Source organism: Brassica napus, chromosome A9 (assembly GCF_020379485.1).
Source record: "Brassica napus cultivar Da-Ae chromosome A9, Da-Ae, whole genome shotgun sequence".
In the NCBI taxonomy this organism is placed as follows: Eukaryota; Viridiplantae; Streptophyta; class Magnoliopsida; order Brassicales; family Brassicaceae; genus Brassica; species Brassica napus.
In genome coordinates, this window is record NC_063442.1 from 30,397,918 (window position 1) to 30,413,046 (window position 15,129).

At 38.7% G+C, this 15,129-nt stretch overlaps 3 protein-coding genes across 3 annotated transcripts; 2 read left to right on the forward strand and 1 right to left on the reverse strand.

The window, feature by feature from the left end:
• Positions 1-4,287: 4,287 nt before the first annotated feature.
• Positions 4,288-7,120, forward strand: LOC125578669 (cullin-3A). The gene is made up of 3 exons (XM_048742059.1): positions 4,288-4,592; positions 4,678-4,851; positions 4,929-7,120. The coding sequence occupies exons 2-3, from the start codon at positions 4,691-4,693 to the stop codon at positions 6,964-6,966; spliced, it is 2,199 nt and encodes a 732-aa protein (XP_048598016.1). The 5' UTR covers positions 4,288-4,592; positions 4,678-4,690; the 3' UTR covers positions 6,967-7,120.
• Positions 7,121-7,520: 400 nt separating this feature from the next.
• Positions 7,521-9,445, forward strand: LOC125578671 (origin of replication complex subunit 6-like). Its single transcript, XM_048742061.1, has 10 exons — positions 7,521-7,744; positions 7,834-7,880; positions 7,959-8,063; positions 8,152-8,232; positions 8,332-8,443; positions 8,547-8,609; positions 8,702-8,789; positions 8,878-8,942; positions 9,051-9,147; positions 9,236-9,445. The coding sequence occupies exons 1-10, from the start codon at positions 7,625-7,627 to the stop codon at positions 9,310-9,312; spliced, it is 855 nt and encodes a 284-aa protein (XP_048598018.1). The 5' UTR covers positions 7,521-7,624; the 3' UTR covers positions 9,313-9,445.
• Positions 9,446-9,854: 409 nt separating this feature from the next.
• LOC125578670 (probable methyltransferase PMT2) lies at positions 9,855-12,807 on the reverse strand. Its single transcript, XM_048742060.1, has 6 exons — positions 12,531-12,807; positions 11,524-12,175; positions 11,235-11,445; positions 10,481-11,165; positions 10,315-10,392; positions 9,855-10,234 (listed from the first exon to the last, which is right to left on the reverse strand). The coding sequence occupies exons 2-6, from the start codon at positions 12,166-12,168 to the stop codon at positions 10,009-10,011; spliced, it is 1,845 nt and encodes a 614-aa protein (XP_048598017.1). The 5' UTR covers positions 12,169-12,175; positions 12,531-12,807; the 3' UTR covers positions 9,855-10,008.
• Between the last annotated feature and the right edge of the window lie 2,322 nt (positions 12,808-15,129).

Sequence of the window (15,129 nt, forward strand, 5' to 3'; positions counted from 1 at the left end):
AGATTGTCAGTCAGAGAGAACTATGTTGAGCATCTACATCTAGCAGAGTTTCCTTACTTCGACAGCTATCGTTCGAGCATTGAGATTGCACTATATGAAACACTTTATGGTGGGCCTTGATGTACACCACTTTGTTGGACTAAAGTGGGGGAGTGATGTGAGTTAAAACTATTAATGGTTCAAAAGACGGTAGAGGAAATGAACATGCTCAAAAGTTTGGTTTTTATGAAGCCATGATCGTCAGAAGATTTATGCAACTAAATGACGTAAGAATTTGGAGTTTCAAGCGATTTAGTATACTGAAAATAAAGATATTTCATGAAGGATCTAAAACTCTGAAGCTAAAGAAGCCTAAGCCGAGTATATAGGACCGTGCCTCACTGTGAAGCGGATTAGATTACAGTTATCAGCAGAGTTGTCAGACTTTCACGGCGTATTTCATGTGTGAGTTTTGAGAAGGGTCATGAGTTAGCCAGAGATCATTTTGCAGCAGCTACCAAGCGATTTAAAAAAAAAAAAAAAAATACGTTGCGCGTTTTCAGCTAATGGAGAACAAGAAAATCGGTTTAGGAATTGATGATCATGTTCAGTTATTGAGAGAGAGAAACAAGATCCATGAGGAGACCAGAGAGACCGAGACTCAGATGATGATTACCTATCCAAAACTTTCTCAGGATGATATTGGAAAATCAGCTCAGACTTTGAATTCGAGGACGAATTCTTTATAAGTAAGGGAGAATTGTAACGACCCGGTTTTTCTCTAAACCGGTATTGGGATTGGGTTGATTATTTAATTAGACTAAACCAAAATAATTACAAAACCAAAGCAATATATATACTTGTATGCATCTCCTTCTTCATGTTAACCTAGCCGTCATCTTTACAAATGAGAGACCACCATCGTTGTACCATCTCTCCCCATCTCCCCTTTTATTCTTGTGGTTTCGTACGTTTGATGCCGGAGAAGAAGTAACGCATCCACAATCGTGAGCCATCTCACTTCATTTCACCGGAGCCATGGTTCATCACCTGAAGGGTAGCTACTGTCATGGAGCATCCTCTTGTTGGCGTTGTGTAGTGGAGCCAAGAGGAGGAGGAGATGACGTTCGGAGTTGTCGCGTCTCATCACCATCGATCGTTGATCTCCACCGCCATCAGCCGTTAGTGGTGGAGTAGGCCATGTCACCGGAGAGCTGCGGCGTGTCACCGGAGATATAGTTTACACCGTCGGAGTCCGAGACCCATTACCGTGATCCAAGCCGTGCCGTGGTTACCATGATCTCATGATCCAAGCACGTGTTAGTTAAGTTTCTCAACCGTAGCATCACGTGTTTGGTAATTAAGTGCTATCACATTTATTACTTGTGGTGCAATTAACCTAAGTATTATAATTCCTAATTGGCTATGCGTAGGAATCAACCATGGATTGTAGGTGTGACTTGTAAGACAAGTAATCCCATTTAAAGCCTAGAGTTCCCGAGCATTTACCGAACCATTTCTGATCTTGGCTAAGGTGAGGGTCTTTTCCCGAACTTCTCTTACACGGTTTAGGACCTCGAATAAGTATAATTTATTTCTAATGTGTTCCGTCTGTGTGAAATCGAGTCTGTCATTGCTTGTTTAGTTTTTAGGTTCTTTGCTTAAACCGAAACTAGGGTTGTTAGATGGTTCAACAGTGCTTGTTCATTTATAATTGATAATATATATGTATATAGTATATTGAGGTGATTTGGATGTTAGCCGACCATGGAGACGTAATTCTGTGTGTCGGCTGGAGACCAGTACATTGGGTGTGGTGTATGCTGCGGCACAGCTTAGTCGACCTGTTGTGCCAAGGCTTCAGAGGTCGATAAATCGTCTACGGGCGTGTGTTACCGAGCACATATTCGGTGGTGTTTTTGGCCTGTTAGTGGGCAGCGAGTGTGCACCTCGCTAGGACCATTGTTTGATCTCTGGGTACTTTAGGTACCGTGTTTGCAACGTGTTAGGATTAAATTATATTTATTCGGAGTGCTCTGTCCGGGTCCATGGACTTCGGGTTTAGTATCCCCATACCTCACTGGGTAACTCACCTGTTACTCACCCCTCTCTCTTCCCCATTTCAGGTGAGACTGACGAGTATATGATATTTGGATGGATTGGTGCTACTGGACTTTTTATTTGGATTTTTATTTGGGCTTAGGGTGAGTGGAGTCGTGTATATGGGCTATTGTGTTATGAGATATTGTTGGTGGCACGCTGTTCTCCAGATAGGAGGTAACGGGTGTCACAATTTGGTATCAGAGCGGGGTTCCATCCCGGCCTCGACCCGGGATGGCGATTAGGGGATTCGGCTTTCTACGTTTTCTTTTTAAAGTATAAAATACTTTTTATATATATATATATAATAAAAAAATGTTTGCGAAGTTCTTTTAGCACCATTCGGTCCAGTAATTAATAACTCAATTGTCTCTTTCTATGACGATGAGTAAAATCATCGTCATTCATCCTTCGACTAACAGGGTTCTACACAGATGTTCAGCAGCAGTGTGTGATGTCTCAGTTCATCAGTTGTCTCAGGAGTGTTATCAGTTCCTTCGGTCATGTTTATGAGATTATCCAGGAGTGGATATGTGACGTTTCTGCTTCTACCCTACTTCAAGCAATTGTTCCACGAGTTTTGTCACGGGAGATTACGTGGTATGAGGTGTGAGCCATTAGTTGGCATGTATTGTTTTTGTGTACGAGTATGTTGACTATTTTGGAGGTATGTTCGGTTTGTAAACTCGTGGGAATCGCTTTTGGATTGGGAGTGCGGCAGCTTGCGTTGTATGGATATTAGAGTTATGCTTGACTTTGTTTCCCAGTTTTTGGCAATGTTGTTCGTTTCAGAGATGTGTTAGTTCAAACAGCTGACATGGAATGTGGGAGCTATTTATATTCATCGCAATGTACCCGTTATGCTCGGAGGACTGATTTGTTCGGAGACTATTCAGTGATGGAGCTACGTTTTTACGATGTCATCCATGGGATGGATTGGCTACCACGACATCGAGTAAAGTTGGATTGCCTGAGGACAAGAGTTGATATTGCTGGAGCAGATTAGAATTTTTATTGCATATATGCTGCATGCTGAGTAGTTATTGGATATAAGAGCATATGGATTTTCATCGAACATTTTGATAGTTAAAATGATGGACAACATGAGTTGCAGGATCTTCCAGTCATTGCAGATTATGAGGATGTAATTGTGGTCTTTGGAATGACCACCACCAGACACATGAGACGTTTTTACGATTGAGTTAGAACCAAGGACATCATTGGTTTCACGAGTTCTATACTAATTAGCGGCAGTGGAGATGACCGAGCTAATAGAGCATATGAAAGATTCATCAGACATGGATTTTATCAGACCAAGTACTTCACCGTGGGAAGCATCATTATTTTTGTAAAGAAGAAAGCTTTGGATTTTAAAAGATACAAACATACAGTACATCGACATTTAGTTAGAAAAAAAAACATGTATTTCAATCTTCAAATATATATTGTTACTTTACAATGTAATCAAACAGTCATTTGTAATTGACAAAAAATATATACCCTTGTACATTTAACATTTGATGGTAATTAAAAATTTAAATGTTCAGAAGGCTAAAATAAAAAAAAATGGTTACGAAGATAAATATATCTTTAGATTTTGCAAAAAAAAAAATTACTTTAAAGAGTTTGAATAAATGATTTATTCAATGAGGATGGATTTGATAGAACATTTTTAAAGACTAGATACAATAAGGAGAGATTTGAACAAAAACCAGAATTCTCTCAAACATCAATACAATAAGCCTCCTTAATCAAACATGAAATGTAGATACATGATAAAAATTGAGTTAAGATGAGATTGAAAATAAGTTTGACATGAAAATGTTATCAAAAGTATTACAAGAAAAACCGAGATAAGAACCAATAATAACACAAGAATAGCCTCTTTTTGATGATCAAAAATCCTATTCTACTGACTTTTAGTTGAGCTTCTCATAAAGAGATTGTAATATCTTCTAGACCTCCACATTTAGACATGTTAATCTCATAATAAATCTGTAACGAGATAGCCGGGTAAACGTTGAACATGGAGTCCTCGGGATAGTTAGCGATGAGCCTTCCATCTGTGAATGAGCTTTATACAAATTGGGCTTTGATCATCCGGACATCAGAGTTGAAAATCGAACCGGTCATTGCTAGACTTAATTAGAGATGAATTTTATTCAAATCATAAACCGGATCATGACGGAGTAAAACCAAATGTAAATTATAAAAGTTTGTAATAGTAAATACCATATGGTTCGGAAACCAGAAAGAGAGACGGAGAGTCGAGTCCACATCTCTATTATTTCCCTTCCGCTCCTCCTCCTCCATCATATCTATCGTCTTCAACAAAATCTCCACCTTCAAATCCCTCCTCCTATATCTTCTCCACACACCGACGCTGCATTTAACAAAAGCATAATAAGACGAGTACTCCTCCTCGTTTATTTACCCCCCAAATCTCTTCGCGGAAGCCAAGAATACATTCCAAACCCTAACCCGATCGTCTCTCCTTCCCCCGATTCTCTCCGGTCAGTCTCCGATTTCCTCGATCTAACCATTTAATTGTTGCTTTTCTATTTCATATCGATTTTGTGATCCTTTTGGTTTTTCAAGGTTTGTTTGAATAATGAGTAATCAGAAGAAGAGGAATTTCCAGATAGAGGCGTTCAAGCACCGCGTCGTCGTCGATCCCAAATACGCCGATAAAACCTGGCAGATCCTCGAGCGTGCCATCCATCAGATTTACAATCAAGATGCTAGCGGCCTCAGCTTCGAAGAGCTTTACAGGTCTTTCATTGCTTCCTTTCGTTTCTTCTCTTATTGTTTGGTATGTTGAGAGTTGTTCTTCTTCTTGTTTGGCTCAGGAACGCGTACAACATGGTTCTGCACAAGTTTGGAGATAAGCTCTACACCGGCTTTATCGCCACCATGACTGCTCATCTCAAGGAGAAGTCCAAGCTCATCGAGGCTGCTCAGGGAGGGTCGTTTCTTGAAGAGCTCAACAAGAAGTGGAACGAGCACAACAAAGCGTTGGAGATGATACGGGACATCCTCATGTACATGGATAGAACTTACATCGAGAGCACCAAGAAGCCTCACGTTCATCCCATGGGGCTTAGTTTGTGGAGGGACAACGTGGTGCACTCACCTAAGATACACTCGAGGCTTCTGAACACACTTCTTGATCTTGTCCATAAGGAACGCACTGGTGAGGTTATTGACAGGGGGTTGGTGAGGAATGTTACTAAGATGTTCATGGACTTGGGAGAGTCTGTGTATCAGGATGATTTTGAGAAGCCCTTTTTGGATGCTTCTTCTGAGTTTTACAAGGTTGAGTCTCAGGAGTTTATTGAGTCTTGTGATTGTGGGGATTACTTGAAGAAAGCTGAGAAACGTCTGACTGAGGAGATAGATAGGGTAGGACACTACTTGGATGCCAAGAGCGAAGACAAGATTACGAGTGTGGTTGAGAAAGAGATGATTGCTAACCACATGCAGAGGCTGGTTCACATGGAGAATTCAGGGCTTGTTACTATGCTGTTGAATGATAAGTATGAGGATTTGGGTAGGATGTACAACTTGTTCCGCAGGGTTACCAACGGTCTTGCTACTGTCAGAGACGTTATGACCTCGCATCTAAGGGAAATGGGGAAGCAATTGGTTACTGATCCGGAGAAGTCAAAGGATCCGGTGGAGTTCGTGCAGCGGCTATTGGACGAGCGGGATAAGTATGATAAAATCATCAGCACCGCGTTTGGTAATGATAAAACGTTTCAGAACGCGTCGAATTCTTCGTTTGAGTATTTCATCAACTTGAATGCTCGTTCTCCTGAGTTCATCTCCTTGTTCGTTGATGACAAGCTACGGAAAGGACTGAAGGGTATCGCAGACGCGGATGTGGAGGTCGTCCTTGATAAAGTCATGATGCTGTTCCGCTACTTACAAGAGAAAGATGTGTTTGAGAAGTACTACAAGCAGCATTTGGCTAAAAGGCTTCTCTCTGGCAAAACCGTGTCAGATGACGCAGAGAAAAGTCTGATAGTGAAACTAAAGACGGAATGTGGATATCAGTTCACTTCGAAATTGGAAGGCATGTTCACTGACATGAAGACTTCAGAGGACACAATGAGAGGGTTTTACGGCAGTCACCCTGAGCTTTCTGAAGGACCAACGCTTATTGTTCAGGTTCTCACAACTGGTTCATGGCCCACGCAGCCTGCAGTCCCTTGTAATCTCCCAGCTGAAGTTTCGGTTCTCTGCGAGAAGTTCCGCTCTTATTACCTTGGAACCCACACCGGTAGAAGATTGTCTTGGCAAACTAACATGGGCACAGCGGATATCAAAGCCATCTTTGGAAAGGGTCAGAAACACGAACTGAACGTGTCGACTTTCCAGATGTGTGTCCTCATGTTGTTCAACAACTCTGATCGACTCAGCTACAAGGAGATCGAACAGGCTACTGAAATCCCGGCACCAGATCTAAAACGTTGCTTGCAGTCGCTTGCGTGTGTAAAAGGCAAAAACGTGATAAAGAAAGAACCAATGAGCAAAGACATAGGAGAAGAAGATCTGTTTTGTGTGAACGACAAGTTCACAAGCAAGTTTTACAAAGTGAAGATTGGAACAGTGGTGGCACAGAAGGAGACAGAGCCGGAGAAGCAAGAGACGAGACAGAGAGTGGAGGAAGACAGGAAACCTCAGATTGAAGCAGCGATTGTGAGGATCATGAAGTCGAGAAAGATACTGGATCACAACAATATAATAGCTGAGGTGACGAAACAGTTGCAGCCACGGTTCCTGGCTAACCCAACGGAGATAAAGAAGAGAATCGAGTCGCTTATTGAACGTGATTTCTTGGAAAGGGATAATACGGACCGGAAACTTTACCGCTATTTAGCCTAATAAGTTGATTACCTCAACAACAACAAAAAAAAAAAGGCTGTTCGTCTCTGTTTATTTGCTTTGTTTCTTATGTTTTGGTGTACAAGCGTATGAACTGAAATCGAACGAACATGGTGTTGCTGCCGTTGGTCGAATATTATATTTCTCCCTTTTTTTTTTGTCTTTTTTACAAATTTGCTATGGTATATTGTTTTAATTTATTTGCGAACAAAATTTTCATTAAACTAAAGCAGACAAGTTATTAAACAATCAATCATGTGTAATATGCTAAAACGATATAAAAACAAAGATTCATGATGAGTTTAGAACTTCTCACTCAGCAACAAATACACAGATTTTGATTACCATAAAGATGCACAGATTCATGATACATATCTTCAGAGTTCAGACACTCTTCAATTCTTCAGCTGCCTTTACGAGCATTAAAATTCTATATGGGCCAAACCAGGCTAAGCCCATAAACGAGAGGGAAAATGAAAAAAATCAAGCGCGGTTAACATTTTAACTAGGAAACAAAAATCCCGCCAAACGTTGGCAACTCTTGTTTCTTTTTAATAATAATCCCTCCTCGTAGCTATTCACCATTGACATCTGTTGAAAACCTCAACAATCACTCGGATCTTTGTTCTTCGTCTCAACAATCACGGAAACAAAAGATATGGATATCTCCGACATAGCGAGAAAGCTTGATCTCTCTAACAACAAGCTTGTCGTCCGAAAAGCTGCCGAGATTCGACGTCTCTGTGATGCTCAGTTCGATTCATCCGTCATCGGCGTTGTAAGACATTCCTAATCCGAATCCAAAATTCAATCACTATTTGATTTTTAATTACCATCCGTCTTAAAAGTTTGTAATCGGATTCGCAGGGTGAGATCTGTAAAGCTGTGATCTGTCTCGAAATCGCAGCGTCTAGGTAATGTCGCAATTGAAAATCATATGCTTATTCAATCTCCATCGTGGGTATCTTACTTTTCTTTCGAATCTATTACAGGTTGCAGGTTATTTTCGACAGACAAGCAGCGATTAAGTTGAGTGGCATGTCTGAAAAGGCATACACGAGATCATTCAATAGCCTCCAAAACGTTATCGGAGTCAAGTGGGTTTCCTTTTCCACTAGATCTCCACTTCAATTACAAATCTTTTCATGAATCTGTTGAGTTGATTAAAAAAAATGTGCATTTCAGGATTAAGCTCAATGTTAAAGAGCTGGCGGTTCAGTTTGGGTGCGTTAGGATCATTAAATCAGTGCAGAACATGTTATCTTTGTAAGTTTTGTATCCCCCTTTATCGTATATGCATGGGATGTGTTTGATAAAATGTCTCATAGAAACTCCTGGTCATGTTTTGCTTTGGTTGATGTCTAGGTACAAAGAGAGGTTTCTTGCGTCACTACCAGCGTCAAGGCGGGCGAATGCTGACTTCACTAGACCTGTATTTACGGCTGCTGCTTTCTACTTGTGTGCCAAGAAGCAAAAGGTTATTAGTACTATTAGTCTATATTTATTTCCTTTTGAGGGATGTTCTGAGTATCTTTGTTGGGTTGTGTAACGTTTCTGAGTATCAATCTTCTGTTTTGCAGCTTAAGGTAGATAAGCTTAGGTTGGTTGAAGTTTGTGGAACTTCAGAATCTGAATTCTCTTGTGTGAGTGTGACATTGTTTATTTATTTATTTTTCTGATGTGTGAGTTGATTGTTAAAGTACTGATTTAGAGCTACATGGATTATTCAAAACAGGTCTCAACCTCCATGATAGATCTTTGCTTTGACTGTGTTGGGGTCTCCAAAGAGAAGAAAGATGCAAAAGACGTTAAAGGAAACCGGGGTATGTTTAATCTTTATATTCTCTCTACTAGTCTGAACATATATTTCCATGGTGAAAAATAACTGATTATGTGCAACATTCTCCTCAGAGTTGATTGATGTGTTACCTGAAAAGAGGAAATTAGAGGACGGTGGATATTCATCTGATGATGAGGTACTTTTGTTTTCTAGCAATCTTTTCTAGAATTACTCCCTTTTGCGTTTGTTTACCTACTTCATGTGACCATTTGCTCACACGTCATTTGAATTGGATCTTATGCAGTCTTCGTGCTACAAAAGACACAAGAAGATGGAGGAGGCTAAGTACGAGGACTGGAAATCAACCGTTGTTCATTCGATCAAGAAAAATCCAGAGAAAGGTGCTTTATACTACTCCCTCGTCACTTTCAAGAATTGCTTCATTGTATGTTTACCTTTGTTCCTAATGTGGATTGTGCTCTTTTTCAGGACCTAAGAAAGTTATACAGACTAGTCTCAGTTTCACAAAGAAGGCTGCAACAGAAGAGGTGCAAGTTGATTCATAGTCAAGAAGACTCAGATTCTGTTCGATTTATTGTTGTTTTCACCACATGATATATGTGTAAATTACAATCCTTGAAAGAAATGTTATTCCTAAACCATTCTGCTCAATAACAATTGGCAAATTTTGTAAGCAAACAAGAACATAAGACAAGAAAAAATGTATACCCAAACCTAATAAAACATGTCGTCTTCTGAACCAACTGCTATAAATAGGATTTTATGTGATGAGAGAGTTGCAGAGTGCAGGAAGAGGAGAAGAATCTTGTCTCCAAGTCCAAATCCACCAAGTCAACAAAGTTCCCTATTTGCTATACCTAGGACCTAGCCAGTGGGTAACCGCCACATGACAATGCTTCATGCATGGGTGATGGGTATATGCATCACAAGTTCTTATACAATAATATCCATTCTCAGCACCACAGGCTGATTGTTCCATATGCATACAAAGCTCTGTACAACCATCTAGTGTAAGGAGTTATCCTCGATACAATTGGTGGTGCCTTATACTCAGGTGATTATCTAAATTTGAGTTTGCTAAGAGAAGAAAACAAATTTAACTATATTATAAATTAAATAGAGATACTTAGCAAAGTGTAACAAAGACGAGAGTGTAGCTCTCTCACATTCCCTAAGGACAAAAGAAAGCTTCTATCATTTGATCAAAATGTCATGTCACACACCAGGAAATAAAAGAAACTTCACTGAGCCGAGGTGGAGTTAGTGACCCAATACTGCTTCACAGCAATCAAAACCTTCTCATTAACTAAAGGACCATCCTCATGATCAACCAGCTTAGAGTCCCATCTCATTCCAGATATGATTCTCTTCACCTTGATCAATGTGTCCACATCGTCCCGGATAATAACCGCTCCTTCTGGACGGAGTATTCTATCCATCTCCAGAAGAATGTCATCAACATTGCACCTAAAAAGATCCCAGTTTCATTCATTAGTCTCAATAACACATCATAGACAAGTTTTTGGTGAAGAGACAGAAACACTTACTTGTTTTTGTACAGACTGAAGAGGTGGTTCGCATGGATTAAGTCATATGTTCTCGGGTATGTAGAGAAAGCCTCACACCTGAAAACACATATTAACACCACAACAACGTCTCTAATGAGCTTTGAGAAGTTGTGAGAAGAAGAGGGTTGTTGTTGTTTTTACTCACCAGTCATGATAGATTCCAATGAGTCCTCGTTCATAAACAACTCCAAGTCTATTCTTTTCAGCAATGGTGGGAACAACATTCATAACCCAAAGCTTTTGTGATTCTATAGCAGCAGCAAAGCCACCAAACCCTGCGTTCATGTCCATGATGTTACGGTACCTCCCGGTGTCAAGTAGACTGTTGATTCTCTTGTAGGCTTTCACATGTTTCTTCCACTGTCTGTTATCGTCTTCATAGGCATCGACCGTGACACCAGAGATGGAACCGCTAGAGATCCTAGGCGGAACTGCGTTGAGTCTATCAGGGAAAACCTGAAGTTCTCCTCCAGCTACCTCATCTGAGCTACTTGTCTCTGGATAAGGTGTAATGCATGCCTCCATTTTCTTGTACCAGACATCATCGGTGTCATCAGTTTTGCAGAAGTTGGCTCTAGGATCATCTTGTCTTGAACGGCATGCATCATCATTGACTCTCTTCTGCCAAATGGCGATCTCACCGTGCTCATACTTCTTCTCCCAACAAAGAAGCTTAGCAGCTTCCTCAATCTTTCTTTGTTCCTCTTGAAGCTGCTCCTTGGGACGTTGCCACGCCTTGTAGTTGATCTTCCAGTTGATTGGAGGACCAGAGAGAATCCAGTATCCACCAGGTCTAAGCACACGGTCAACTTCCATCAAGTACATCCCATCTGTTTAAAACACCAAAACAACATTAAGAAACTGAATCCTTTGTTAAAGAAGTAGAAACTAGTGCTCACCATTTGCTCCCCATGGAATCAAACATCTTGAGCAATGAGCCATGTCGAAGGCCCGTGTTGGATACGGCAACTTAATGGTACCAAGAACACCAATAACAGCAGGAACACCTCTCTCTAAAGCAAACTGAACCTGAGCCTCGTGTGAATCTCTTGGTGCAAAAGACATTGCACGTACATTCCTGCTCCATAAGTACGCTCCCCAGCTTGCAACCTAACCAAAACATTTCAGTTTAGCACCACAAAGAGTATCAAAAGCCTCAGGACAATCAAACATAAAGACATTAATTACCCCACAACCAGTGTCCAAAGCAGTCCTAACAGTACCATTCCCCATCGGTATCACAGAAGCAAGCTGATCAATATACTTATCAGCCCCCTGAGGGAACTGAGTCCCACCTCCAGGGAACCTAAAAACCTCACCCTCATACTGAATCCAATTCTGAATCGCCTTCTCAACAGTCAAGGCCTTATACGGCGCATTAGCATAAGGCACATAGTCTCTACTCTTAGGCCAAGAGAACGGCGTCACGTATCCCTTAGGCGCAGGCACAAGGCAACGAAGCTTCTCGCTCTCCGGAGCGCAATGCCTTTCCCGGTAAATCATGCTGTCTCTTGGGAACGTCATCGCACGCCTCTGGTCTTGGCAGGGAGTGTAATCAGTGTAAAGAGCATCGCACGGTTCAAAAGTTTTGACCTTTGCTGAGGAACCAGAGATGCTCGACTCTCCTGCGTGGTGTGTCTCGAAGTTGAGGCTTGGGACGATGTTGCAGTCAGCTCCACTGTTTGTCATCTCGAGAGCTATGCTGTCTCCTTTGCCGAAGCCGCTTCGTTGCCATGCTCCGAGGATGTAGAAGAAGCAACATAGGCTGAAGACAATGAAGATCTGAACAGAGCTTCTGGTTTTGTTATCAGCAGAGGTCGACTTTATCGCCATGATTGGTCTAAAAAGAATGGAACAAAACTCAGATCAGCTCCATAGCATAATAAGAAAACAGATCAAAGAGGGAAAAAGTGTGAATCTTTTGGATTTGAATCAGCAAAACAAGACATAAGAACAGGTTGAGATCAAGAGAATGATGCTAAGATATGTCTTCAGGAAGAAGCAAAAGATCAATACTTTACGACGTTATTAAACAAATATCCGTAAAAGATTAACGAAAACATTTTATTATACAAAGAGAATGAGAACAGATTGAGAAAAAAATAACAAAAGTAACAACACCCCCATCTGGCAAAAAAACATAAGGAGACAGGAACTACAAGTAGATTTGTCGGAATGAAGAAATAAGAACATACAGCAGAATCTGGGAGATAGAATTGGCTAATCAGAAGCTGTTGTTATCGGTGGGGATTGATGGAGAAGAAAGGGATTGAATGAAACGTGTAATAAGATAGATTGTGGAGAACCCTAGTTTATGATGTTAATCGTCATCGTAATGATCTCGACATGGGATGTGGTGATGATGAATAAAGCTGGCGACTTTGTGTTTGTGTGAAGGAGAAATCTAATATGCCCTTTTTAAAACTGAGCCATAGAGAGAGAGAGAGAGAGTAGGGGGAGGAACTGTGCAGATCAAATCGACGTCTCATATTTTTTCTATTTAACCTAAAATTGACGGAAATCCCTTATATATTAAAAGAGAAACATTGTAATAAATGCATTCACACTATAACAGACACGTGGCAGTCTCACAACGATTTGATAATAAATATGCTAACGCGTTCACACTATATTCATAAATGTGTTCACACAATGTATTTTGCGTTTTTAATATAAAACTCACATACATGGTTCCAATAAAACTCTGGATTTTTCGGTTCGAATAAAAATAGATAACAAATCAAAAGCCAAACTATATATATATTACTTTTATTATTTACGGATAAAGTTGAGCAAAATATTCATAAATTTTGATTCTATTCATTATCCATTTTGATTTGAACCAAATAATTTGGATATCCGCAACTCTACGAAACAAATCAAATACTAAAATACAATGTCCAAACAAAAAGCAAATCATAAATACCAATAATTTTAGGAACATATATCTAATTTGATCTGCTATATGAATATATATACATATATGTAAAGAATTATATATATATATATATATATATATGTTATGAATTAAATTTAATATATTAGGTACTAAAATTTAGAAAGTTAAATAATATTTTATTTTTGTAATAAAATGTTATTATTAAAATTTTCAATTATTTTAAAATTTTATTTTATTTACGGATCAAATCGGATATTCTTTAAAATTCTAAAACATTTCGGATATCCGAGTCACCAAATATCAAGGTGGCTAAAGATCGAATCGACACGAATGCTTCCAAGTACTCATATATTCGATCTGGCCCCACCCCTATTTACGGATACAACTTTATTTTCTTTATATGAAAAATGACTAATGTCAAAGCCTTTTTTATTTCAAATTAATTTAAATTTTATCTTTCATGTATTATTTTGAACAAAAATGTCATTTCATATTAATTAACAATATCTTTATATATATTTGTCAACTATTTTTATATACTTTTTACATACTCATACAACAACTGAAATATCTATTTTTTTTTAAAGTTGAAATATTTTTTCTTATTGCTTCTTTCACTACCGACCAAATTGTAGTAAAATGATTTGTCTATAATAATTTTCTTTTCTTTTTCTTTAAATATTATATGTTTGAAACTATAATATTAACTATTGGTTCGACATGACAACTATCTAAAATTCATAACATGAAAATAAACAAATAATATTAATTTTTGATTTTTACCGGAAAAAAAACCAAAAAATCAAACATTTTAACCGAATAAACTAAAATGAATACTCCCTCCGTTTCTGAATAAGTGTCGTTGGAGAGAAATTTTTTCGTTACAAAATAAGTGTCATTTTCGATTTTCAGTTCAAAATTTATTAGTTTTATTGAGTAATTTATTTTTCTATTGGTTGAAATATGGTTTGATATAGTGGTAATTGTGTTTTTATATAGGAAATATACAAAATTAATTGTTTCCTTAATCCGTGTGCATAGACCCAAAACGACACTTAGTATGAAAAGGAGGGAGTATAAATTTAAAATAATAGTTATATTTTAGAAGATTAAAAATAAAAAAAAAACTTAAAACCGAACTAATATCCAGATTAAACAGATTTAGTGTCTATTTATTAAAAATAACGAAACTAATAATCACATCCCGTGCAAGGCGCGGGTTATTACCTAGTTTATAATTAAAGCCATTACATTTGAGAAAATACTTTTTTTTTAACTCAACAACTATTTTTCATTAGCCAACTTACTGCTCTACAAAAGACTTATCAGCCTCCATACAAGAAAATAACCAACTAGGCACAATATAATACAATTTAAGGATAATTGACGTAAATGTAGCAGTTTTCTTTACTATTCTATCTGCAACTTTGTTATCAGTTCGAGAGTAATAAACCACTTCAGCCTCGCTTAAACCTGCTAGGGATATACTAATCTCTTGGATGATGGATTTCACTCTTGGCCAGATTTCCTCTTCTCCACTCGGCATCTTCGAAAGTATCTGAGAGTCAGTTTCAAATGTAACATTTTTATATTCGAAACCCGCCAAGGTGTATATTGCCCATCTCAAAGCCTCTGCCTCTATTTCCAGCTCTGATCCCATTCCAGGTATACTCTTCGCCCCTGCCCACAACATATTACCAGAAAAAAGGAGAAAAAGAAAAAGTTGATTTTGTCTTTAGTTAATTATAATTGTTTTTCGTACTTTTTTTGAAAAAGAGCTTACTATTACTTTCCTTGCTTTTATTTTTATTTTATGTACTTTGTTCACACTAGTAGCTTTTTTTCATCCAGAGTTTTTTTTTGATAAGTATGTTAATTATCATTAAAATGAAACA

Coding starts and splice junctions, on each gene's coding strand:
- LOC125578669 (XM_048742059.1), top strand. CDS start 4,691: ATGAGTAATCAGAAGAAGAGGAATTTCCAGATAGAGGCGTTCAAGCAC. Junction 4,852..4,928: donor AGCTTCGAAGAGCTTTACAG/GTCTTTCATTGC, acceptor TGTTTGGCTCAG/GAACGCGTACAACATGGTTC.
- LOC125578671 (XM_048742061.1), top strand. CDS start 7,625: ATGGATATCTCCGACATAGCGAGAAAGCTTGATCTCTCTAACAACAAG. Junction 8,790..8,877: donor AGACGTTAAAGGAAACCGGG/GTATGTTTAATC, acceptor CATTCTCCTCAG/AGTTGATTGATGTGTTACCT. Junction 9,148..9,235: donor CAAGAAAAATCCAGAGAAAG/GTGCTTTATACT, acceptor GCTCTTTTTCAG/GACCTAAGAAAGTTATACAG.
- LOC125578670 (XM_048742060.1), bottom strand. CDS start 12,168: ATGGCGATAAAGTCGACCTCTGCTGATAACAAAACCAGAAGCTCTGTT. Junction 11,166..11,234: donor GATTCCATGGGGAGCAAATG/GTGAGCACTAGT, acceptor TGTTTTAAACAG/ATGGGATGTACTTGATGGAA. Junction 10,393..10,480: donor ATTGGAATCTATCATGACTG/GTGAGTAAAAAC, acceptor ATGTGTTTTCAG/GTGTGAGGCTTTCTCTACAT.